The sequence below is a fragment of the Pelodiscus sinensis genome, chromosome 2, assembly GCF_052426305.1.
Source record: "Pelodiscus sinensis isolate ZL-2025 chromosome 2, ASM5242630v1, whole genome shotgun sequence".
Lineage (NCBI taxonomy): Eukaryota > Metazoa > Chordata > Testudines > Trionychidae > Pelodiscus > Pelodiscus sinensis.
The window spans coordinates 259200691-259226683 of record NC_143053.1 but is presented as its reverse complement, the minus strand read 5'-3'; the positions used below and the strand labels follow the sequence as shown (position 1 = coordinate 259226683).

Sequence of the window (25993 nt, the reverse complement as noted above, 5' to 3'; positions counted from 1 at the left end):
CTGACCGTCGCACAGAGCCTGCACCAGCATAGCCCGGGGAACCCCTGGACATCAGGGAGGCGTCCACCCACCCCTGGATGGCAGACCAATCCTGATGACCCCGGGAGGAATCCACATAAGGACCCCCTCCCACTTCCCCACTAACTTGTTAATAAAATCCCTAACAGTTGTTGCAGTAAGTAAGAACCTGTCAGACTTACCCATTGATCCATCGAGACCTGATGATCAGGCACGCATCTCCCCTGGGATCCTGTTTGTGATGCCAGATGTTAGAGAAGAAACAGGCAACCCAGGAGTGGATAGGGTAAATGGAACTACTTTATTGCAACTCTAAAACTGTGTTGAATATCCGAGGTAAACGTGCATGGGCAGTAAAGCAGTTCCGTTTACCCCATCCACTCCTGGGTCGCCTGTTTCTTCTCTAACATCTGGCGTCATGAACAGGATGTTAGAGAAGAAACAGGCGACCCAGACGCAGATGGGGTAAATGGAACCGCTTTATTGCCCATGCACGTTTACCTCGGACATTCAATACAACGTCCAAGTGGCCTGGCTCTGGAAGGAGCTCTACCCTCCATCTACCTCAACGGGTCCTGGCCTCTTCCGTGAACAGCTGCAAGTTCATGCGCTCTCTGGTCATGGAGGCCCTGTGGATTTCCCACCAGCGCCATGGTGGCTACTCGCTGCCCATCTTCATCTACACCAGGCCCATCTACGGCCGCAAGCTGGATGTGCTGAGCAGGGCAGATCTGATCTCCAGCATCGGCAAGAGTGCTGCCCAAGAAGGGGGGTGGCATTGGGCTGGTGGCTCTGGGAGAGGCACGGCCGGGGATGGGGTGCTGAGCCTGCCCAGGCTATTACCTGAAGCCATCCCAGGACCCAGTGAGAGTAATGTGGGGAGGCTCCATGCTGGCAGCACCATGGCTCTTGCTGTTTGCTGTGGCTGGTGCCTGTGGGCAGGCCGAGAAGCCAACCTTTGCCCCCCTCTTCATCCAGAAGCACTTCATCATGGCCTGGAACGGGCCCACCCAGACTATAGGCCCTGCTTCAAGGTGAAGCTGGACTTCATCCTCTTTGACCTGCAGGCCTCGCCCAACAAGGGCTTCATGGACCATAACCCCACTGTTTTGTGCAAGGAACGCCTGGGCCACTAGGACGAGCAGCAGGTGACCGTGAATGCTGGCGTCCCCCAGAAAAGCAGCATCAGCGAGCACCCGGGCTGGCTCTGTGAGAGCATTGGCAAGTGCATCTGCTTGGAGGCCAAGGAAGGGCTGGCTGTCATAGACTGGGAGAAATGGCAGCCCATCTGTATCTGCAACTGGCAGAACAAGAACATCTCCTGCAAGAGCTCCTGCCAGATGGTGCTGTCGCCCCACTCCAACGTTGTGTTGAATGTCTGAGGTAAACGTGCAAGGGCAATAAAGTGGTTTACCCCATCTGCTCCTGGGTCTCCTGTTTTTTCTAACATTGGTCTCTTCTGGTTCTACCCAAACCATGCAAGTAACCACCCTTTCGTCTCCGTATTATGCAGTGTCTTAGAAACAAAGCATAGAAGTTGTTAGATCCAGTGGAGGATCTCTGAAGGGCCAGCTGTGGGGGAGTTCTGCAGTAATGCAGCTGTGTGTCTTAGGATCCATAAAAGCCTCTCTTGCTTAGAATTTGCAGTGCTCTTTGGAAGAATCCAAATCAATGAAGAAAAAGCAACAGAATGGAACTATGTCCTATGTTGGGTGTTTAGTGATTCTTTGATGCTAGTCCTGAGGTTCGGGCACCTGTATAGTCAGTTTCTTGACGGGGAAACAGGAGTCGTGCTTCTAGGACCGTGGGCTCCATCCTGAGAGAAGGGGCAGCCTCTGAGTATGGGAAGGGGAGATGAGTTGCATTTTTCCTTTAACTGTGGTTAAATTTAATCTTGCCTGAAGCATTGTGACAGAGATGCCTGGGGAATAGGTGTCTTGTTCTGATCCGCAGCAGTCTCAAAGTCAGACTAATTATGTAATAAAGTATGTTGGGTGTTCCACCAGTGGATGGGGTAGTGGTTTGCTACTCCCAAAAATCAAATGTCTAATCTGTAATTTTTTTTATATATGATTACCATATTGTTCAGAATTAACAGAGGATCTGTTCCTGCAAGGTGCTGGCTTCAGCAGGCATTCTGAGCTACTAGCACCTTGTGTGTTCAGGCGGCTGATAAAGTATTTTTGTAATAAAATAATCATTAGTGTTGTCACCTCACAGATACCTGCATTTCAGTGGGGTGTGAGAACTTAGTACTGCTGTACAATTGTTTAGTAAGTTTGCAGAGTGTTTTGAAATTTCATTTTGTTGAAAGGTGCTGTTTAAATGGACAGTCACTGTTATAATAATTTATGTAAAATTTTTAGTGTTTGAACATCAGGTGGCTTCACAGGGAAATTAACACTGAAAACTAAGTTTATACTTTGAGGGCTAAGAAGTATGCTCAGCTCCTGCCCCTCCTCCCCCTTAGCACAGCTCATTGCTCTTTCTTCGAGGAGAGCACCCATAAGTTGTCAGAGCTGAAACTCACAAGAGTGAAGAAAGTTGTGATTGGAAAAAACTTTGCAAGTCTAATACCTTGTCTACACTTAAAAGGATTTGCCAGTACAGTATAAGGATGCCAGCAGAGCTGCTATTAATAAACTGCCCTAGTGGAGATGCAGCTTATACTGGCAAATAGGTTCTTTTTGCTGAGAGAGCTTATTACATGCCAGTTCTCCCAAGAGAGAGAGTCATATTGGTAAAAGGACTTTCTTGTTGATGTAACTGCATTTGTACGTTAGAGCATTTGCTTGTATGGTTACGTCAAGGGGGTGACTTTTTTCACACTCCTAACCAAAATAGCTGTGCTGCCAATACTTTTAAGTGTTCATCAGGCTGAGGATATTGGTTGCCTGATTGGTTGCCTGGGACCAGCTAATGGAAATATGCTACGTAAGGTGTTTTTTTCCTGCATTGTGATGCACTTGGGATTTCTGAAATCCCTGTATTTGTCCTCTAGTTTTGTTTAGAACTTCAAAAGGTTCTTTAGATTCAAAACCACATTATTGCATAGCCCTAAAAAAAGGCAAAATGTATAAAACAGTTGCTTGAAGGGGGTGGTATGTGCTAATGGTAAACTCTGCTGGGCTTGGTGTGTGATCTTGAGCTAGACAGTCTCTTTCCAGATTCCGTACTGTCTATGAAGTTGAGACTTGGCTAGTTTTGGGAAAGCATGTGCTTCTGTAGCACCTTTTATCTGAGAAATTGAAAGTGGGTTTAATAGTAATTCTTGTGTGCATGTTCTTGTTACAATAACCACTAACTTGGACTGGCTTACTCTCAAAAAAAGTTGAATCGTTTTAAGTTCCAGCATATCCTACAAGGCAAACCACTCAACTGTAAGGGTAAGGGATGAGTAAACTAATAGGCTATTCCACTCAGTATCAATTAGGAACATCACCAAAGTTGACTGGTGAATTAAATACAAGGGAGTGTTTGGGCAGAAAACACATGTTGGTGGCACAAAACCTGATCCAAGTCTTATTTGTCAGCTACACAAAGTCTTCCTGTAGGACAGTGGTCTCCAACCTTTTTAAATATGAGATCACTTTTTTAATTTAAATGCAATCCAAGATCTACCTCAAACCCAAAGAGCCTTGCACTGCCTCTTTTGTGCCCCTTTTCTGAGGCCCACCCCTGCTCACTCCATCTTCCCTCCCTTCCCTCCTTTCCCCCCCATCTCTCTCAATTTCACCAGGCTGGGGCAGAGGGTTGAGGTGCAGGCTCTATCCTAGATTAAAGGATTTTGAGTGTGAGAGGGGCTCTGAGCTGAGCTTGGGGCAAGCAGTTGGGGTACTGGAGTGGGTTCTGGGTGCAGCCTCTGGGAGTGCATTTGGATGCAGGGGTGCTCCAAGTTAGGGCAGGGGCTTGGGTTGCAGGAGGGAGTTCATGCCTGGGGTAGGGTTTTGGGATGTGGGCTCCAATTGGCACTGCTTACCTCAGGTGGCTCTTGGGTGGCGGTGCAGTGAGGTTAAAGCAGCTTCACCCCTGCCCTCGACCTGTACCACTCCCTAAAGCAGCCAGCAAACTCCATCCCAATTCCTGTTGTGCCCCTTGTCTGCTCTGTGGAGATAGGATACAGAGTTGGAGAGGGGGCACTCTGACATCAGCGCCCTTCCTTTCCCTCCCCTGCCCTGCACAGAAAGTAGGAGGCTCCTGCGGAGACAGCTTCAAGGCAGAGTGCAGGAGATGCACAGAAAAATCAGTCGGGCTGTACACGAGAGAAACAACCCCAACCCAGAAAATAAAAAAGTCCTCCCCCCCCTTCTGATGTGGTTCCTGACTGAGATGGAGAAAGACACTCCCCTAGGCTCAGGTGTGTGAAGAGAATGTGGGGAGGCACAAGCTCGTACATTTTGTGCGCTCCAGCCCTCTGGTGGGAGTGACCCCTGAGCCTCGGGGGCCAGATCCAGGCAAGCTGGGGGCCTGAGGTTCCTCACCCCTGGCTTAAATCAGTCATCAGATCCAAGAACTGGTTGCTGTGGCTGGCTTTTGTCCTACTCTGGAGAAAATCTTTGAGGAATTGGTTAAGGCATAACATTTGGAAATGGACTAGACCATTTTAATTGCTCCATCACCTCTGAAAGAGTTAGAGCCTGTCTTACTGTAATAGCTGTTGTAAATATTTGAGCTGGTATCTATGAAATACATGTGTCCTGGCTGGTAAAAGCCCATGGAGAATTATGCTTACTGCTAACAAATTACCATCTGTAGCAGGAAAATGAAGATGCCAACCAACTTCCTTGAAAAGTATAATAATACATCTGATCCTCAGAATGCCACCAAAGGATGCAGAAAACCTACCCAATCCATCACTCCTAAGTAAAATCATGTTATGATGGGAAGGAGAAGACTGAGAAGTGTGATAAACTAGATCAGCACAGCAAAGTCCTTATCTGGCAAGTGCTTTGAAAATTCACTTCAGTGTCTATGTAGCCCCAAGACTGAGCTAATGGTCTAGAGATGAGAAAAGCAATAGCAATTTCCTGCATCACTTACCCCTCCAGTAGAAAGGTTACATAAACCTTCTTTTTCTTTTTCCACCAAAAAAATTGCCCTTGGAAAATGGAAAAAAACTAAATGAAATATGGATGTTCTCTTCTGTCATGGTTGTATCCCTCTTAACAAGGCTGCCGTTATAGAAAATACTGTGTTCAAAAGTGTACCCAAAGCCACCGCTAGGAAGGAGCATGAAATGCAGAAATGGGTCTTGGCACATAGAGAGGAGAATCTGTTTTTTTAAACTAGAGGGCAATAAAGACCACAGTTTGTTCAGTTTTATCTTGCTTTGTCATGCATTGGGGATTTGTCCTTCAAGGAGAGGAGTCATGTGCTCAGGATAAAGATCAGAAGCAGTGCCAAACTTTTATCCAAAACTAAATGTAGAAGTAAACACATGACAGTGCAGTTGGGGAATTGCTTATTTAAGAGCCAAGTGAATCTCTTCTGGGTATACTGTGCATATAATACATAACTGATGTGTATTTGTATTAGATACAGTAAAAAAAAAAAAAAAAAAAAAAAACAACAACCTTTTGTACTCTCAGCATTCTCCAGAGATTTCAGAAAGGAATGGAGAGGTAAATATTATCTCTATGCATACAGGTGGGGAAATGACTTGCTGAAGGTTAGTGAGATGGTGTGAAAAGAGAACTAAAGCTCAGGGCTTGTGCTTTAACCACTAGATTGGATACTTCTCTGGCTAGTGGGGCAATATGCAGGTCTTGCGAGAACAGAGATCTCTCATTTTCCTTATGCTCCCTTGTCTATCCACCTGTTGTGTCTTGTCTCATGCTTAGACTGCAAGCTCTTTGTCAGAGATTGTCGTGTGTGTGTGTGGCACCTAACATGGGCCCTAGTCCATGTCTGGAGCCCCTAGGCACGATTGCAATACATACAATAAATAATGTGGGTGCCTTAGCTCTCTTACATCCCTGCCTCTCACTGTCTTCAACAAGAGTAAAGATCTGCTGTAAGACACTTTTTAGACTAGAGGAAGAGGATGCTATACTCTATTTCAGCATAATAATTAGTGTCTAAAAATGGTTTAGTAATTCTCCTACATCTAATGTGGTGTACGTTCTAAATTGTACTTCCTGCTTTCAGTGAATCCTGTATATATGTGTGAACAGGATGTGGGGCAGTGGAGATAGTGGCAGTTACCAGCCAACCTAGCTGTCCCCAAACTGAAAGTACTTAGTCCAAAATACATGATGGTCTTCATTCATTGGTTTCATTTATCAAATATCTTGATAAACTGAAGAGAGTTGTGGTCTTATTTCACAATGCCCAGAAAGTGTATTAGGTGCTTCACAGTGCAAATAGAAAGATATACCCAAAAATTTACAACTGAAGTGTTAAACGTGATGTCATAGAATCTTAGGGCTGGAAGAGACCTCGGGGTCATCAAGTCCAACCCCAACTAAATCATCCCAGCTAGGGCATTGTCAAGCTGGGACTTCAAAACCTCTAAGAATGGAGATTCTACCCCTTTCCCAGGTAACCCATTCCAGTACTGAAGTAGTGAAATAGTTTTTCCTAATCTCCAACCTAGACCTCCCTCACTGTAACTTAAGACCATTCATTGCTCCTTGTTCTGCCATCTGTCACCATTGAGAATAGCACCTCTCCATCCTTTCTGGAACCTCTCTTTAGGAAATTGATGGCTGCTATCATATTCCCCCTCTCTCTTCTATTTTGCAGACTAAATAAGCTGAAATCCCTCAGTCTCTTCTCGTAGGTCACGTGCTCCAGCCCCCTCATCATTTTAGTTGCCCTCCGCTGGACCCTTTCCAATGTGCACACATTCTTTCTGTAGTGGGGGGCCCAGACCTTGACGGAAAGCTCCAGATGTGGCCTCACCAATGCTGAATAAAGGGGAATAATCACTTTCCTTGATCTGCTGGAAATGCTTCTCCTAATGCACCACTATCACCACTGCCCCACATCCTTGTAACCTTCTTGGCTACAAGGGCACCCTGTTGACTCCTATCCAGCTTCTCATCCACTGTAATTCCCAGGTCCTTACTGCTGAACTGCTACTTAGCCAATTGGTCCCCAGCCTGTAACAGTGCTTGGGATTCTTCCATCCTTGTTCAACTTGTCCTTGTTGAACCGTATCAGATTTCTTTTGGCCCTATCCTCCAATTTGTCTCAGTCACATGGAGAGTGGGGATGTCATATGTCTGTGTTCTATGGAGAGAGGGCACTTCACCAAGAAGATGAAATGGAGTTTAGATCGGTGTATGTTATTTGTAGAACATAAGAACGGCCGTACTGGGTCAGACCAAAGGTCCATCTAGCCCAGTAGCCTGTCTGCCAACAGTGGCCAGCACCAGGTGCCCCACAGAGGATGGACCGAAGACAATGATTAAGCAATTTGTCTCCTACCATCCTTCTCCAGCCTCTGACAAACAGAGGCCAGGGACACCATTTCTATCCCCTGGCTAATAGCCAGCCTTTTATGGATCTAACCTCCATGAAATTATCTAGCTTCTCTTTAAACTCTGTTATAGTCCTAGCCTTCACAGCCTCCTCTGGCAAGGAGTTCCGCAGGTTGACTACACGCTGTGTGAAGAAGAACTTTCTTTTATTAGTTTTAAACCTGCTACCCATTCATTTCATTTCTTCTATTATGGGAACTAATAAATAACTTCTCTTTATCCACCCTCTCCACACCACTCATGATTTTACATACCTCTATCATATCCCCCCTCAGTCTCCTTTTTTCTAAACTGAAAAGTCCCAGTTGCTTTAACCTCTCCACATATGGGACCCGTTCCAAACCCCTAATAATTTTAGTTGCCCTTTTCTGAACCCTTTCCAAGGCCAAAATATCTTTTTTGAGGTGAGGAGACCACATCTGTACACAGTATTCAAGATGTGGGCATACCATAGTTTTATACAGGGGCAGTAAGATATTCTGTGTAGTATTTTCTATCCCTTTCTTAATAATTCCTAGCATCCTATTTGCCTTTTTGACCGCCGCTGCACACTGTGTGGAAGTTTTCAGAGAACTATCCACTATAACTCCAAGATCTCTTTCCTGATTTGTCATAGCCAAATTAGCCCCCATCATACTGTACATATAGTTGGGGTTATTTTTCCCGATGTGCATTACTTTATACTTATCCACATTAAATTTCATTTGCCATTTTGTTGCCCAATCACTGAGTTTGGTGAGATCTTTTTGAAGTCCCTCACAGTCTGCTTCTGTCTTGACTATCCTAAACAGTTTGGTATCATCCGTAAACTTTACCACCTCACTGCTTACCCCTTTCTGCAGATCATTTATGAATAAGTTGAAAAGGATTGGTCCCAGGACTGACCCTTGGGGGACACCACTAGTTACCCCTCTCCAATCTGAAAATTTACCATTTATTCCTACCCTTTGTTTCCTGTCTTTTAGCCAGTTCTCAATCCAAGAAAGGACCTTCCCTCTTATCCCATGGCCATGTAATTTACACAAGAGCCTTTGGTGAGGGACCTTGTCAAAGGCTTTCTGAAAATCTAAGTATACTATATCTACTGGATCCCCCTTGTCTGCATGTTTGTTAACCCCTTCAAAGAACTCTGATTAGTAAGACAGGATTTCCCTTTACAGAAACCATGTTGACTTTTGTCCAACAAATTATGTTCTTCTACATGCCTCACAATTTTATTCTTTACTATTGTTTCGACTATTTTGCCCGGTATTGAAGTTAGACTTACTGGTCTGTAATTGCCAGGATCGCCTCTAGAGCCCTTTTTAAATATTGGTGTCACGTTGGCTACCTACCAGTCATTAGGTACGGAAGCCGATTTAAAGGATAGGTTACAAACCACAGATAATAGTTCAGCAATTTCCCATTTGAGTTCTTTTAGAACCCTTGGATGAATGCCATCCGGTCCCGGAGATTTGTTAACATAAAGTTGTTCTATTTGTTCCAAAACCACCTTCTAATGACACTTCAATCCGGGACAGTTCCTCCGATTCATCATCCACAAAGATTTTGGAATCTCCCTAACGTCCTCAGCCATGAAGACTGAAGCAAAGACATCATTTAGTTTATCCGCAATGTCTTTATCATCCTTGATTGCTCCTTTTATATCTCGATCGTCTGGGGACCCACAGGTTTTTTAACAGGCTTCCTGCTTCTAATGTACTTAAAAATATTTTATTTCTTTGAGAGTTTTTGGCTAGCTGTTCCTCAAAATCTTTTTTTGCTTTTCTTATTACATTTTACCACTTGATTTGACAGTGTTTATGTTCCTTTCTATTTATCTCACTAGGATTGGACTTCCACTTTTTAAAATATACCTTTTTGTCCCTCACTGCTTCTTTTACATGGTGGTAAAGCCACGGTGACTCTTTCTTTTTTAGGTCTCTTGCTATGTTTTTTAATTTGGGGTATACATTTAAGTTGGGCCTCTATTATGGTATCTTTTAAAAAGTTTCCATGCAGCTTGCAGGGATTTGGCTCTAGTCATTGTGCCTTTTCATTTCTGTTTAACTAACCTCCTCATTTTTGCGTAATTCCCCCTTTTTGAAATTAAATGCCAGAGTGCTGGACTGCTGAGGTGTTCTTCCCACCACAGGAATGTTGAATGTTACTATATTATGGTCATTATTCCCAAGCGGTCCTGTAACGGTTATCTCCTGGACCTGATCCTGCGCTCCACTCAGGACTATATCGAGAATTGCCTCTCCCCTTGTGGGTTCCTGTATCAGTTGCTCCAAGAAGCAGTTATTGAAACCATTGAGAAATTTTATCTCTGCTTCTCTTTCTGAGGTGACATGTATCCAGTCAATATGGGGATAATTAAAATCCCCCATTATTACAGAGTTCTTTATTTTGGTAGCCTCTCTAATCTCCCTCAGCATTTCAATGTCAGAATCGCTGTCCTGGTCATGTGGCTGGTAATATATCCCTACTGTTAATTTCTTCTTATTGGAGCATGGAATTACTATCCATAGTGATTCTATTGAACATGTTGATTCATTTAATATTTTTATTTCATTTGATTCTACATTATCTTTTACATACAGTGCCACTCTGCCACCCAGCCAGCCTGCTCTATCCTTTTGATATATTTTATATCCCGGTATGATTGTGTCCCACAGACTTTCCTCATTCCACCAGGTTTCAGTGATGCCTATTATGTCAGTCTCTTCCTTTAATACTAGGTACTCTAATTCACCCATCTTATTAGTCAGACTCATAGCATTTGTGTAGAAGCACTTTAAAAATTTGCCACTGCTTATTTGTCTGCCCTTCCCTGATGCATTGGATTCCTTTATATGTGGTTGTTTGTCTGCTCTGGCCCATGGTTTGTCCTCTCCCCTCCCCTCTTTCTGACTACAGCTTAGAGAATCTCTATCAATGGATTCTCCTCTAAGAGAAGTCTCCATCCGATTTACGTGCATCTCCGCACCATCTCTTAGTTTAAAAACTGCTCTACGGCCTTTATAATGTTTAGTGCCAGCAGTCTGGTTCCACCCTGGTTTAGGTGGAGCCCACCCTTTCTGTATAGACTCCCCCTCTCCCAAAAGTGTCCCCAGTTCCTAATAAATCCAAACCCCTCATTAAACAGTAATAATAATACGTGGTACTTCTATTCACAGATTATTTTTCATGGAGATACATTTTAAACTTTTTAAACTGGGGAAAAATACATTTGCAAGACAGTATGGATCATTCTGGCATTTTGGGGTGTAATTGGAACTGTATGCTTATGCTATGCTAACATTTGCTTGTGTCCAGGAAAGAGTTTTTGCTTCACTTGACTATCAGATCTAGAATTAGGAAAACCTTCCCTTCCTGCCCACAAGGGATTGTCAATGGGATTCTTGGCAATTTTTATGCTTTCCCCTGGAGCATCAAGCAAGTATCTGCTGAGTGTCAGGTGGGTCCCCCCCACTCCTCAGTCCATGATCAATTTGCAGAGGGCAGTGGTAGATCTTGCTCCTTATCTCTTGTTGGTTCTCAGCATGTTGCATTCCAGTGTAGAGAGCAGAGGATGTAATAGCATGTGGTTCTTGCATCATCCTTTTGATTCTTAATAGTGCAGCTACATTCCCTAGCCATTTGTCGTGAAGCAGTAAGATTGATAAACAAGAGGAGGCTGATTATTCCATTAGTGGTGATGTGATCAAACGTAATGCAGCTCCCATTAGGTAGTTGGTGAAGATCTTTCTATAACTGCAGAGTCCTTGATCAAAATCACTCCTCAATGTTTTATCTTCTGCATGGCATCTAAGTTTGCAGTCACTTCAAATAATGTCCAGATTTGGCTGTCCAGAAGGTACCCTCTAATGAAGTAGATGAGACCCATTGGTAAGTGATAATGGCAATAGGCTAGACTGGATCTAGTTACAAGAGCTGATGTTTGACAGTAACCCTTAAATTTCAAAGTAAGGCTATTGACTATGGCTGTCCCAGGCAAGTTCTGCTTCTGCAGTGGTGTCAGTGGAGCAAAGAACATCTAGTCCAACTGAAAGTTCAGAGGGATATTCTGGCAAATGAGAACAAATGAAATTGCTATACTTCACTCATTTATCCTGGACACACTTCAACTTAACACTCTTCTCTTCTGGAGCAGAGGATCATGGGATGTCCCAAAAATGTGAGCTGGTGTTTGTGTGCTACCATAATAGGTTCAGTGTTCTTTGTTGTTACAGGGATCATTGAGCCTGTTTTTAAGATTGAGGGTTGCTTGTTTTAACAGCTGCATTCTTTTTTTAAGGCCTTTGTGAGGCCAGCTTGCTTTTCTTGCATGCATTCTCAAATCCTGGCTATTTTGATACTGAGCATTATTTCTTAGCACCCCGAGAATACAGTGGGTGCCTGGAAAAACAACTATGGTTCATGCTTCAAACAGCTTGCAGCCTAATACAGCGGTTCTCAAACTTTAACAACCTAAGGACTCCTATTTTAATTTACAAATTTTTGCAGACAACCCCCCCTCCTCCGCAAGTCTCCCATTCAGCCCAAGGTCCTGCCTCCGCTCCATCTCTTCCTCTTCTCTTCCCTGCCTCTTTCTACCCTCTCCCCCAAGCATGCCCCATCCCTGCTTCTATCTTTGCATCTATCTTCCTGCCCTTCCAGTGCCTTCTGCATACTGCTGAACAGCTGTTCTGCAGTGTGCAGGAGGCACTAGGAGGGAGGGGAAGAATTGATCAGCAGGGCTAGCAGACCCCCTGGAGTAGGACTGCAGTTTGAGGAATACTGGTCTAAAACATTCTTTGGCTGGTTGCTATATGTTGATGAACCACATGATAGAAAATTGAGTCCGCTATATAGCTGGGGCAATTTGGTCTTATCTTCAGGACTTAATTTGATGTGCACTGCAGTAGGAACCAGGGAGATGACTTGGTTGATGATGTGGTCAGAGATAGTGATGTTTTTAACAGAATTGTTTTGGATTTGAAAGGGTAGTCTTGATGTGTATCTCATGTGATGAGAAACTTAGAAGGGGCCCAGTTCAAACCGTGGTTTGGAGTTGATCATATGACTGATGTTTTCTGGAGGTGGAAATAGAACCTGAAATGAACTTGTTAGAGATGCACTTCTGTGTCAGGGTATGTTAAAGGGAACACTCTAATACATAGAATACTCTGCACAGAAGCAAGGCCCCACAATATCTAAATAGCTGAGTCAGTATTCACCCACACAAGACACCAGCCCCCAAAGGGTCAGTGCTTGGGTTGTGATTTTCCCACAGGAAGTGTTCGGTTTCACTTGGCCTTTGTACCTTGGTGTTACACAAAGCACACTGTTCTTGCCGTGGGAATAACAGCAGAGAACAGCAGTCTGGTGTTGTGGAGCTGACTGCCCATCAGGCTCATGAAGAGAGATTAATGTCCTCAATGCATACTTCAATTTTCATCTCTGAACTTCTCTTTAGAAAAATAGCTCAACTTCCCACCCATCAGCCCACATTGGAGCAGCAGATGTCAAAATATCAGTTCAGTCTGTTGACTTTTTTTATTGGGTGATGGGAAGGTTGGGTTTGCCTTTCGTTTCCCCTTTCTTACTGTTGCTGCTATTGAGCATCTTTCAGGCTAGGAGAGGCGCGTGCCTACTGCAGCTGCCGTCAGTGCTCCTGCATGGGTCTGCTTTGGTAAGGGAGAAAGAAAGGATGTAAGTTTAGCAGCTCTAGCTGTGCAGCTTGTGCAGTGGCCTGAGACACCTGCTCCCTCAGGTATTTTATCTGGGACCCAAAGACCTCCTCGTTGAGTGTAGTAGAATTCATTTTCATCTGTACCTTACTTGGGAACACTTGCGTGTTCTGAGTTCCAGGTAACTTGTGCACCAGCCATTTCCTCTGTGTGTGCTGGAAAGAGACTGCAGTGACTCTTGGCTGCTCAATGAAGACTGAAGTTGAAATGATAGACTGTGGTACTAGAGATGCCGCCTGTAGATTCTGTTTGTCTCTGGGGCACAGCACAAGACTGGGGTGTCTGCCTAAGCAGTCTTATCATAACAGGATTGCGTCCGTACAGTATGTAGATAGCATGTCTGATTGTATGCACAGTACAGTAGATAGCATGTCCATGTAAGGATTGTCCTCTGTCCTGTAGTGGTTGTCTGTTTACCGAACCTTCTTTGGCTAGAGTGATTTTTTTTCCAGCACCTTTTACTGAACCTGTGATTCCCCTGTGACAGTGCAGTTTTGAAACAGGATGTTTCATCCAGCTCCAAGCAGGATCAGTCTTGTTAAACGCCTCTTGTTTTGAAATGGCTTTGAAAGTAGGAGTTATTCTGTAGTCTGTCCCCTGCTGATCTCTGGGGATGGACGCTTCTGGGAAGGTGAAGGTTACCAGTCTGGTAAATACACTGCTAGTGAATGTAGCATTAGGAAAGGAATTCCTTCGGATAGCTCACTTGCACTATTTAACCCTTAGAGCTGCATTGTAAGGGAATAGTAGCCAGCTTTTTCAGCTTCATAGAGGGCAAAGAGGAGAAGTGGAACAACCTGTACAGATCTGCATTTTTTTGGTGAGTTCCTCCTTTTTCTGAAATAGTATGTAGACAGAGTGTACATATGCAATTATGCCAGCAAAGGTCCTAGCAAATTCTACTTCGAAGTTGAGGGCTGGTTCTAATGGAAGCATGTGTTTTCTTCATACAAAGTATAAGGGATATATCAGGTCTCTGCCAACCTGCTCCTACAGTACATGCAGATTGTAGGTTATGTTTTACACTCCAGTGGGGAGTCTAATATATTAGTCAGTGGTATAGCATGATGTCTCTCTTCACCATGCCGGATGCATTCCAGTCCCTGTCTTGAATATCTGCTACCCCCAAAGGGCATGGTGGGAAAAGCTATGGAATTGTATTGTGGAAAGGATAAATAAGAAGTAACTGATGGTTAGTGGAGGTCATTGCTATTTGTTAGTGCGTCAAATAAATATTGGCAAGTTAAAAATTGTATTTAAAGCAGAATCCCTTAGCTATGTTTTTAAAAATAGTAAGATCAAGTAAAATTCCTTTAAAAAAAAACAGTACTGCTTATTGTTTCCTCCAAGATTGAATGATGACTATAAAATACTGAAGTTATTTTCACTCTTACTAGCCCGGTGCTGTAGTATGTTGTCAAGACTTCAGAGGAATATTTAATTTTTTCTTCATTTTTTGGTGACATTTTGGAAAGTTAGTGACATTTTTTGAAAACTTAAAAGTTGAAGCTAATTACCTGCCAGTGTCCTTTGAATCTGCCTCAAACTTGTGTTCACAAGGATCTGCCAACAGGGTAGGGCAAGCTTCAGAATTTTTAGAAGGGAGATGAATGAGGAAAGTGTCTGGTATAGTGTTCTAGTATGGAAAAAGGCACAGGGAAGGGGTGTGGGAGAAAAGGTGTTGAAAAGGTTGTCCTTATACAATGTGTGTGTACTGAAAAAGTTCTTTTGCCTGCTAACAGCAGTAGCAGTATCCAGTAGTGTGTGACTTAATGGGGTGATTACCTGACCACAGAAGTGTAAGAATAGGTCATTATCAGCTGGAAGAGGGGTTGGGCCCTGCAGTGAATGGAGTGAGTGCTTGCTATTCTTTCTGCCTGTATTGAAGTATAGGAGAACAGCAAGAATTGATTTCATTGCATTCATATGAGACTCCTGGGATTTGTCTTTATTGCAGTCCTCTGATGTGTTAGAGCAGGGGTGGGCAATAATTTTTAGTGGGGGCCACTCCAAGATTTTGGTAAGTGGTCAAGAGCCACACTTCTGTGGAGGAGGTGCAGGGTCTGGGTTGATGTGTGGGGTCTGAGAGGGAGTTTGGATGAAGGAGGGGGTTATGATCTGGGGCAGGATCTTGAAATGCAGGGTCCAGGAGATGATTTTGGTCTAGGGGAAAGGGAGCAGAGTCTGAGAGGGAGTTTTGACCTGGGAGAAGGAGGTGCAGAGGGTTTGGATTTTGAGCTGGGGCAGTGGAAATGGGGTGCTGGGTGCAGAAGAGGACTCTGACCTGAGGAAAGGGTGTAGGAGGGAGTGCAGGGTTTGCGAGGGAGGAATTGTGACCTGGAGGAGGGTGGGGAGAAGAATACAAAGGGTTTGGGTGGAGGCCTGGGGCAAGCTGATGGGGAGAGGGGTGCGGTGCCACAGGCAGGCTTTGGCTGGGGTGTGCTTACCTAGGCAGATACCAGCCAGCAGCTCTACAGGAACCTGACCCTCCCTGCCTGTGTACTGGATTGGCTGCTCCACATGGCTCTGCTCCAGTACTGGAAGGGAGGGGATGAGAAGGCTTCATTTGCTGCCTCTGCAAAATTCCCCATCTCCTATAGGCTGGAAACTGGCCAATGGGAGCTTGGGGATTTTGCCAGCGGGCAGGGACAGTGCAAAAAGCTTTCTCCTTCCTTTCCAGACTGCATCACAGTTAGCAGCCTGCTGTTTAAAGCAGCTGCAGCTGCTCTTTAGCAAGGGTGCCCTCGAGGTGGCTGCAGGCTGGATCAGGCAGCTTGGTGGGCCGGATCCGGCCCGCTAGATGCCTCTTTGCCCAGCCCGTGTTAGAGGCTGCTTGTCAGCCAGCTGAAAAATTCCTTTTAATATAATTTTGTAAGCCTTTGTGTAATGTCTTCAGCCTTCGGTATTCTGATTGCATAGAGTCTCCTTTGCAACCTATGCAGGACAAACTATCCAGCAGCTCTCATCTTTTTGGCTCTGGTTAAATTTCACTTCCTGCATATGGAAGTAAGGGATAACAAGTCATGGGAGAGGGACCATCACCTTCAAATCAAACTTTTGTGGTGAAGCAATTCTTACTCTAGTGAACTTTGTTCCCTTGGCAGCCTAGGAGATGTCGGTGAACATAGTAGATAGCAGAGCTGTTTGAAAGTGCTCTCCCTGGCCTAGAGAAACCAGTGGTAGAATGTATCATGGAGATTCAACTTCCTTTGCAAGGGAAGGTCCATCCTTATGAGTGAGGCATGCTAGTGGGGAAGCTAGCCCTCCTGCTGCCCATGCTGTACCTGTTGAATAGGGGACTTCTATCTTCTGAGCTGTCCAAAGAGCAGAGTTCACCAGTGTAAAATTTGCTTATGTTATTACAGTCAAGCTTTGCTTCCCTTCTTGTGATCTGGCTTGTACTGTATTATTCTGCAGTGATTCAGATGTGCTATCACCTTCTTTTCTTGTATCTGGGAGAGGGGAGAACCAGCTGATGTGGCAATGTAGTGTGTGACTCCAGCTTGTTTGAATCTTCTTCCATCCTGTTTGTAGCACAAACTGGTTATAATCTGAATTCTCCTTTTCTGCGAAGCTGTTGCAGCATTGGATTGGCCCTTTGTGGTAAGGCCACAGACTCAGCACAATGTTTTTGGTATAGAATGTGTAGCAAGACTGCTTTGAGAAATCTGTTTCCCTAGCAATAGCGGAGTAATGTTTGCATCATCATTTCTTAATAGCCGGGTGGGAAAATATAATGCAGGGCTGTCTTTTAGGCAGCTTTACACAGGTACTGATCACCTTAGTCCGATCCTCAGGGCTTTTACATTGTTACATTCAGCATTGTTTGCTGGGTGAAGGATTGGGAATTAGCAAAGCATTGGAATTGCAGTGAGAGGACAGCATCTTCATTTAAATCACACTTGAGGCCTGTACTGGAATTTTTGTAATCCTCTAACAATAATAATGCTCTGTGCTTATGTAAGAAATGGATAAAAGGTATACAGAAATACTGTTTAAGCACCTTTATCTGATGATTGTGTAGTGCTTTAAAAGCTTCTGTTCCTGGCTGTTACATGTATTTTGTGTGCTAGGGCAGTGAGTCCTAATCATTGATTTAAAAAAAATTGTGAAGTGAATGGATGGGTTGTGAAGCTTTTGTATTGTTAGTGGCTCAAGTACCACAATTTGGAATCCCCTGTTCCAGGGCATTTTGTCTAACTTTAGTTTACCTCCATTTTTCCCATTAGTAAAATGAAGGGAGTACTTCACCTGAGGGAGTTTAGTAGTTTCATAACATGTCTGGAAAGTGCAGTGAGATCCTCGGGTGTGAGCTGCTCCAGAAATGCAAAATACTTTTTTATGAGCATATGAAAGACTGCTTTAATGGCATATCTATTTCCATGTAACCTTTTGTTTTTGTTGTGTTGGTTATACAGGATTTGACAAATCCTTTTGGTAGTGGAAAACAGGAAGGATTCAGTCCTAAGTTGTCAATTTCTTTTGAGGACTTTTAAAGAAATCTAGCCATTGTAGTTTTGAAGATAACTTTGTTCATGTAAGCTGATTCAGCAGTATCTTGAGACTGCACACTGACCATTCTAATGCTTCTGTTCTTAACACTTTCAAGAAGTGGAGCAGAGTGAAACAGAAATACACCCCCCAGTCCTACCTCCCCAAAATAACTTTAACTAGTGTCTTGTACATTTTTCAAGCCAGACAGTTGCTGGGCTGCTGTTTGTTATAAAGTATTTCTCTAGCCCCTTTCATCTGAAAGCTTTAAATTTTTAATAACTAACAAATTCAAGTTTCACTCTGAAGTTAGTATTACCTGTATTTAACAGGTGTAGAAAATGGATGCACAGAGAAGTTATCTGACTTGCACTAAGTCATGAACTGAGTCTGATAGAACTGAAATTAAAGCCCAGATTTTCTGACCTCCAGCCAGAGCTCTAACGTTTTTTGAAAATGCTCCCTCCCAACAAAATGCTAGCAATGTTAGTAACAAAAGTTAGTGATAGAAGTTTTTTTACTAAAATTAAATTGAGAGCCATATTTTTATCACTTAAGTAGGACATACACATCTGAGTTGATCTTTTCTTGTCTGAAAAACAGTGAAGTGTTTATTCTAAGTCATCTGGGATTCATCTGGTCAGTAATACAGTGAGTAAGTGTTGCCCTAGACACCCTGTGTCCATCAGATACAATGATTGACTCTACATATCTAGGGATGTTAAATTTAAATTAATCAACTAATTGAATTCTTGATGGAATTTGCATCGACTATTTGATTAGTCAATAAGGGCACCTCCACCTTTGAAATGTAGCAAGAGCCCTGTGGCCTTTTGCTACATTTCAAAGGCGGAAGTGCCATCAGGAGCACAGGCCAGCTTGGGACTCAAGCAGTCTCCCATTGACCTCGTGCTCCATGCTTTTAAAATGTACAAGAGTCCTGGGGGCTCTTGTACATTTCAAAAGCAAAGCGTGTGGGGAGCACAGGGTGAGCAGGGGACTCAAGCAGTCTCCCGCTCCCTTTGGCGCTTCTGCTTTTGAAATATAGTAAGAGACCTGCTCTTGCTACATTTCAAAGGCAGAAGCACCACCAGTTCCCTGCTGTGCTCCTGGCATGCCTCCGCCCCCCCCCCCCCCCTTTTCCCCGGAGACAGTGCTGAGGCTCCTGATGATAGAGGCAACAAGGGGGGAAAGCGACTAGTTGAGTCATATGCTTATCGGATAATCGTCTAGACGCTTATATCCCTACATCTCTGGCTTAATAGACTGTAAGGAAAGAATCAGGTGCTCGAGCTTTGGAAAATAAATGGTTTCTTTTGCAGTATCAAGTACCAGGAGACTACTTCTAGATGTCTGATTAAAAGGCCAGCTGTTCCCAGAAAGCAGCAGGCTGAGAAACCAAAGGGAAATTCTAAGTGGCAGTACTTCTTCTCACAGGGCAAGATGGCAACTGTTCTCCAGTAAACATGACTTGTATTTGCACTGATTTGCTATAACAGGCAGTAATGGGTGCCCAGGTGTAGAGGGTAAATGACCTGGTACATTCCCTTTTTGGGACAAAGACATTTGGTCTCTTTTGTAGGAAGATTGGAATTGGGATTTCAGTTTTAAACTAAGAACAGTAACTTAAAACAGGTTTACATTATTGCTTTGTGCTTGATCTGTGTCAGTACTGTAATGACAAGCCCTCAGCCCCACCTCTTTCACCTAAGAACCCCTCCCCCCTCCTCTGTGGGAGCCAATCCCTCCACTGCAGGGGCAGGTCTCTAGTCCTCCATGGCTCTGCAGCACAGGGGAGGCAGGCAATGTGTGGTCCCAGCCTCAGCATGGCAGTGTGAGGGGTGCAGTGTGGGCAGTGCTTTCCCCTACCTCTTACACTGTCATTCATGGGTGGCAGGTATATGTGCAACTGTCTCCTTGTCAGAAAAAAGAAGCTACCTAAATCATGTTCCAGTGCTGAATAAATTGATGAGTGTTTGCTGTAATGTGCACTTGACTTCTGTCTCTCAGCTGTTTTACTGCAGTGGATTCTCAAAGCAGTTAAAACTGCATATTTCTAGCACAAACAGCAGGTTTAGCCAGGGTGCATCTAAGTGCAGAAAAGCAGAGATGGCCTTATGTCTTTTTTTATAGGGCAGCTTGTCCCTCGTATTCAGATTGTACTGTCCTTTGCAGGATTTTATCCTATTGCTGGGTGAAGGATTGGTAGTTAACAAAGCATTGGAATTGCAGCAAGAGAGAGCATCTTACTTTAAATTACACTTGAGGCCTGTACTGGAATTTTTGTAATCCTCTAACTGTAATAATGCTCTGCATATATGCAATGAATGGATAAAAGGTATACAGGTACAGAATTACTGATCGTTAAGCACCTTTTATCCGAGGATCTTGAGGTGCTTTAAAAGCCCAAACTTGGTTTCTGTTACACCTTTCAAAAACTGATGATCCCTGGTGGTGGGGAACCTCTGGCTGTGGATTGGATTCAGCCCGCCTGATTAATTTAATTTGGCTCATGGCAAGTTTCTGGGCCACAGCCAGAAGCCCTGAGTCTTGGTGCCCCCTTGCGAGGCTGGAGCTGCAAACACTGGCTCATGGCAATCTGGGAAACTCTGCATGCTACCTTCACCTGCAGGTGCCACCCCCATACCTCCCATTGGCCAGGAATCACAGGCAATGGTTGCTGCAGGGGGCAGCATCTGCAGGTGAGGGCAGCACATGGAGCCTAGCGCTCCCTCCTGCATCCCAACTCCCTCATCCCAAGCTGCATCTGAAAGCCTGCACCCCTAGTTGGAGCACTCCCCCCCCCCCCCCTTCACACCCCAACCCTCTGCCCCAACCTAGAGCCCTCTACCACACCCTGAACACTTCATTTTTAACCCTATTCTAATTACAGGGTTGCCAACTTTCCCAGCTTGTCACAACTGGCGCTCATCCTCCACTGGCGTCATCTAGTCCCCACTTCTGGCAGTCAGAGGTTTGGGGACATTGGGAGCATGAGTTTACATCCCTGACTGTATTGGATAATTGCCATTGATAGATCCATCCTCCATGACTTTCTTAGTGGGTTTTTTTTGTAACCTAGTTATACTTTTGGCCTTCACGATATCCCCTGGTTCCAAAGGTTGAATGTGTGTTGTGTGAAGTTTTCATTTGTTTTAAAACTGCTGGCAATTTATTTATTTGGTTCTTTGTTATACAAAGAGAAAAATAACACTTCCTTATTTATTTTCACGATATCATTCATGAACTTGTAGATCTCTATTGTATCCACCCATAGTCATCTTTTCCAAGCCTAATGGTCCACTCTTTTTAATCTCCCCTTATGGAAGCTGTTCTGTACTCCTAATTATTTTTGTTGGCCTTTTATGCTCTTTTTCCAGTTCTGATTTTTTAGATGAAGTGATTCAAACTGTATACAATATTCAAGGTGTGGAATTACATAGTGACATGATATTTTCTGTTTTATCTTTCTTTCCTAGTGGTTCCTAACATTCTGTTAACTACTTTGCTGCTGCACATTGAGGGGATGTTTTCAGGGAATGATCTACAATGACAAGATGTTTCTTGAATGGTAACAGCTAATTAAGGCCTATCATTTGGTAAGTGTAGTTGGGATTATTTTCCAATGTTCATTACTTTGAATTTATCAGCACTGAATTTCATCTGCCCTTTTGTTGCTAAGTCACCCAATTCGGTGAAATCTCTTTATAACTCTTTGCCACCTGTGGACTTAATTATCTTGAATAATTTTATATCCTCTGCAGATATTGCCACATCACTGTTCACCCCTTTTTCCTGATCATTTGTGAACATGTTGAACGGCACTGGTCCTAGAGGGCCTGTGGGGACCCAGCTGTTTTCCTCTCTCCACTGTGGAAAACTGACTTTTCCTACCCTTTGTGTATTTTCTTTTAACTACAGGTTGGACCTCCCTGGTCCGACACCCTCGGGACCTGACTGGTCATGGATGAGGAATTTTGCTGGACCGGGGGAGGTCATTTCTGCACCTCTGCCCACTGGCCTCCCGATTGGCTCCCCACCTCCTGCTGGCCAGAAGGCCATCAATGGTGTTTGCTCTGGGACCCGTGGGGCAGCCATGCCCCAGGGCTCTGGGATCCAGGGGGTAGCTGTGCTTCCACGTGCCTAGCCGCCCCACCATCATCAGCTTGCTGTGGACAGCCCACTGCCCGGACAGCCCCACAGGGATCCATCCTGCTGACCCTCCACCAGAACACTCTGGTCCTGCAACATTTGTGCTGGACCAAGGAATCCTGGTTAAGTGAGTTTCAACCTGTAGTTGATTCATGAAAGGCCCCTAAAGTTTAAGAACCTTTGGTGAGGGACCTTCTCTTAGTCTTTCAGAAAGTCCAGCTATGCTATATCCACTGGATTTCCTGTGTCCATGTGCTTGTGTAATCCTTCAGAGAATTCTAATAAACTGGTGAAGCATGAGTTCCCTTCACAAAATCTGTATTGATTATTCCCCAACATTGTGTTTATCTCATCTGTGTTCTTTATTATAGTTTCTACCAATTTATCTGATACTAAAGTTAGGTGTACTGGTTTGTTACTGGCAAGCTCGCCTTCTGGAGACTTTTTTCAAAATAGGCCTTATATCTTAGCTCTCCTTTAGTGAGAGTACAGAGGCTGATTTAAGTGATAGGTTACATACAGTAGTTAGAAGCTGTATAATTTTATAGCTGACTTTCTTCAGAAATCTTTTGTGAATACCATCTGGTCCTGGTGATTTATTACTGCTTAATTTATCAGTTTGTTCCAAAATTTCCAACACTGATGCTTCAGTTTGTGCTTCACATTTTTTCTTGCTTTGCCTTCTTAAAAGCTGTCCTGTGGCACCTTAGAGACTAGTACAAATATATATAGCATCATGAGTTTTCACGGACAAAACCCACTTCCTCAGATGAGCTGGCAGCTTCCACCTCATCTGAGGAAGTGTGTTTTGCCCACCAACGCTGGCAAGTTAAGTGTAAAAATATATGCTCCTTTCTATTTTCCTCAGCAAGATTTGACTTCCAATTTTTAAGGATGCCATTTTTTCTCTGCTTTTTTAGCCATGGTGACAGTTTTTGCATCTGGCATACTTCACATCAAAACCAGCATTTAGTTTGAGCCTCTGTCATGATGTTTTTAAATAGTCTTCATGCAATTTAATCTGTGTCACCGTCCTGGTCAGGGGCTTGGTAGGATACTCCTATGGTTATACTCGTGTTGTTAAAGCATGGTATTTCTATCCATAGACATTCTCTGACAGAGTTTTCATTTTAGAATTGTTTTGACTTTCTGCTTTCTTTCATATATAATGTCACTCACTCCCCACCAGCATGACCTACTGTCATTTCTGTATATTCTGTACCCTAGTATTATAGCACTTATCCTCATTCCACCAAGTTTCCTTGATGTCTATCATGTCAATATCCTCATTTAATGCCAGGCACTATAATAATTCACCCATCTTAATATTTAGCCTTACAATATTTTTAGATAAGCACGTGTACAGTTTTGTCAATAATCAGTTTCATGTGTTTATATTTAAAAGGTATTCCTTTACATCTGACTTCTTCGCTACCTCCTACCTGTACTTCACCAACTGCTTTGGTATCTTCTTTATTGGGATATAGAGTTCCCCCTTCAATAAATTCATCCCTAAGGAATGTCTTCTCTGCACCATGAGCTCCTCTGCTTTCTCCCAGCCCTTAGTTTAAAAACTCCTCTACAACCTGTTTAATTTTATATGCCAGCAGTCTGGCTCCATTTTGGTTTAAGTGGAGCCCATTCTTCTTGCATGTGCTCCTCCCTTTCCCAAAAGGTGGCAAGTTCCTAATAAATCTAAAACCCTCCTCCCTGCTAGGGATGTGAAAGTGTAACTGTTTGCCTGTATCAGAGGCAGCATCACTGTGGGGCAGCCGGCTCTCTGCGTCACAGGTGGCAGTGGGGTGGTGGTGGTAAGTGCGAGCACCAGCTCCTGGGGAACCCCTCCTCCGCCCACTCTGTGAGGTGGGAACTAGTGTCTTCCTTATTTAGAGTGTGTTTGCTAGGTGTTCCTGCCTCTTTCACGGCCTCCTGTCTATTTGCTAGTTCTTCTTAATTATTGTCCCATGCTGATTCAAACTGTCACTTTCAAACCATTTTTTTAAACTCTCCTGAATGTCTGTGTATACTAGTAGACTTTTATAGAAAAGTTTGAACTGCCTGGTCCTGGAGCAGATTCTAGATCTGCATTTGTGAGGCGGTAACAAGCATTAGGTCCTGTCATGCAATCAAGGTAAAAGGTCTTTTGCCAAAGGAAAGCACTCAAGCTGTATTTTATTTTACTACACTGTCTGCTGTGGTGTGGTTGCAAAGTCAAGTCTTGCTCGCTTTTCCCAGCAAAAATAACTGCCTTGAAACTGTCTGTAGCTGTAAAATTCAGACCCAAGCTCTTCCCTCACGTCACCATGATGGGATCATTAACGCCAGGATGTTCACACTGAGATTGAACCTCAAGCACGCTCAGCAGATGTACTTCTCTGTGGTTCTCCCTTCCTCTAAGACAGGATTTTCTTGCTGACAGCTAGCGCCTACCCTTCCTCACACTGGCATGTCCCTAGGCCCTTCTGCTTCCTCTTTGGAGTGGTAGCTAAGCTCTGTTGCTCTGCCCAGCCCCTACTCCCTCCCTGTTAGGTACCCCAGTTCCATTCCCACTCACTCTTCTGTATACCTTCCTCCCCTAACTGGAAGCTCGTCTCTCCCTCTGCCCCCCTCTTTTGACTGGTAACTTTATTCTTTTCTCTGCTTGGCCTGTCTCTCGTTTCCCCTGAGGCATCTAAACTCTCTTGGGTCTGTTCCCTCTCTGCCCCTTAGACTTACTGCTCGCTTGTTGAACGTGTTGTCCCACAGCCTGCTCTCATCCTCCCCTGATGGGCAAGGAGCCTGATGGCTGCTCACATGGCACAACTTCTTGTCTTGGGCTTCTGAGCCATATGTTTTCCCAGTTTGCTCCTGAGGAGACATTGCAGCTGCGTGGCTGCAAAGCCAGGCTGAAAATGCTCCTGTTGCTTCTCTCATGCATTCTCTCTTTCCCCTTTCCAGCATCCTGTCCTGCGTATGGTGCCTTTGCTGAAGTGCTGTGCATGGTGGACCTGAGTAATCCCCATGACACGTTCCGGGATGGCAGCTAGGTGACGACAGCTGAGGATGACCCTTACTGAAAAGCTGCGCGAGACAATATCGCGGGCATTCTACAACCACGGGCTGCTGTGTGCTTCCTACCCCATTCCCATCATCCTCTTCACTGGCCTCTGCATCCTGGCCTGCTGGTAAGTGCTGCAGAATACTTGTCTGCACAGGTCTTTGCTCGATTCCATGCTCCTGGTCTGTGAGGTTCTATCTCTGACCGTTAGCACTATGGTGTGTGCTGTCCCTGAAGTGTTGGGTTTAACATAGGCGCTTCCAGTCATTGTCGTGTGAGGAGCAAAATGGGAAGCCTGAGACAAAATACCTTGCTGTGTAAAAGCAGACTCTGGAACCAGAAATAGGAGGTGGGCAAGGGGAAATGATGGTTTACCCCACCTTCCTACCCACACAATATTCAGCCTAAACCACTGTCCCTGGAACTGAGTCATCTTATCCATATCCAGCCCAACCCTAGCTCATCTGCCCAGTTTTTTTTCTTATAACTCCTGACTACTTCATTCTCTGAAAATAGGGGCTCAGATGGGGAGTCGAGATGCACTTTTACTGGGTAATCTGGGATGTTGGGCTGGTTCGTAAGATGCCTTTATTCTTTAGACTGGGGTCTTGGGGACTATTCCAGTTGGGACTGGAGACCCTGTTGTGCTACGCACTGTGGAAACACACATGAATAACTTCTGCTTTGAAGAGCTTATGCTCTTAAATAACTGCCTAAAATGATCAGCATTAACTCAAGGGTGGAAGTTGTTCTGTTATGTCCTGCGTAACACTACAAGGAAGTGATTGTTAATTACTATTTCTGTAGTTCCTTGTTTAAAAAAAATTTCCAAAAATGCATTGGACAGCTGCTGAAGCGTGTGGAATGAAAGGGTCCTTTATCTGTTTTTGGCCATGTCCCAAAGCTTGGGAATACTGGCCCTAGACTTAAAAGCCTCCTAATGGATGTTACTAATGTATCCAGTAGTAATAGGTCTGGTTCTCCATTTGACAACGCAGAATAACTCTTAATAGCACTGAGCCATGCTCTGGAAGAAGAGGAAGATGTCTGATATCTTGCCTTATATGAATATAATTGACTAAAATCCACCATAG

The 25993-nt window shown here is 44.2% G+C and overlaps 1 protein-coding gene across 7 annotated transcripts in view; it reads left to right on the top strand.

The window, feature by feature from the left end:
• SCAP (SREBF chaperone) overlaps positions 1–25993 on the top strand; it is a 100661-nt gene that overhangs the window by 4937 nt on the left and 69731 nt on the right. For 5 of the 7 annotated variants that reach the window (XM_075923017.2, XM_075923014.2, XM_075923012.2 and 2 more), the window contains 2 exons: positions 21190–21309; positions 24800–25026. In XM_075923017.2, coding sequence (XP_075779132.2) covers positions 24905–25026 — 122 coding nt within the window. In that variant the 5' untranslated portion in view covers positions 21190–21309; positions 24800–24904. Of the gene's footprint in view, positions 1–13140; positions 13162–13472; positions 14040–21189; positions 21310–24799; positions 25027–25993 lie in introns of those variants that run through there. The other 2 variants (XM_075923019.2, XM_075923016.2) reach the window with 2 other exon arrangements.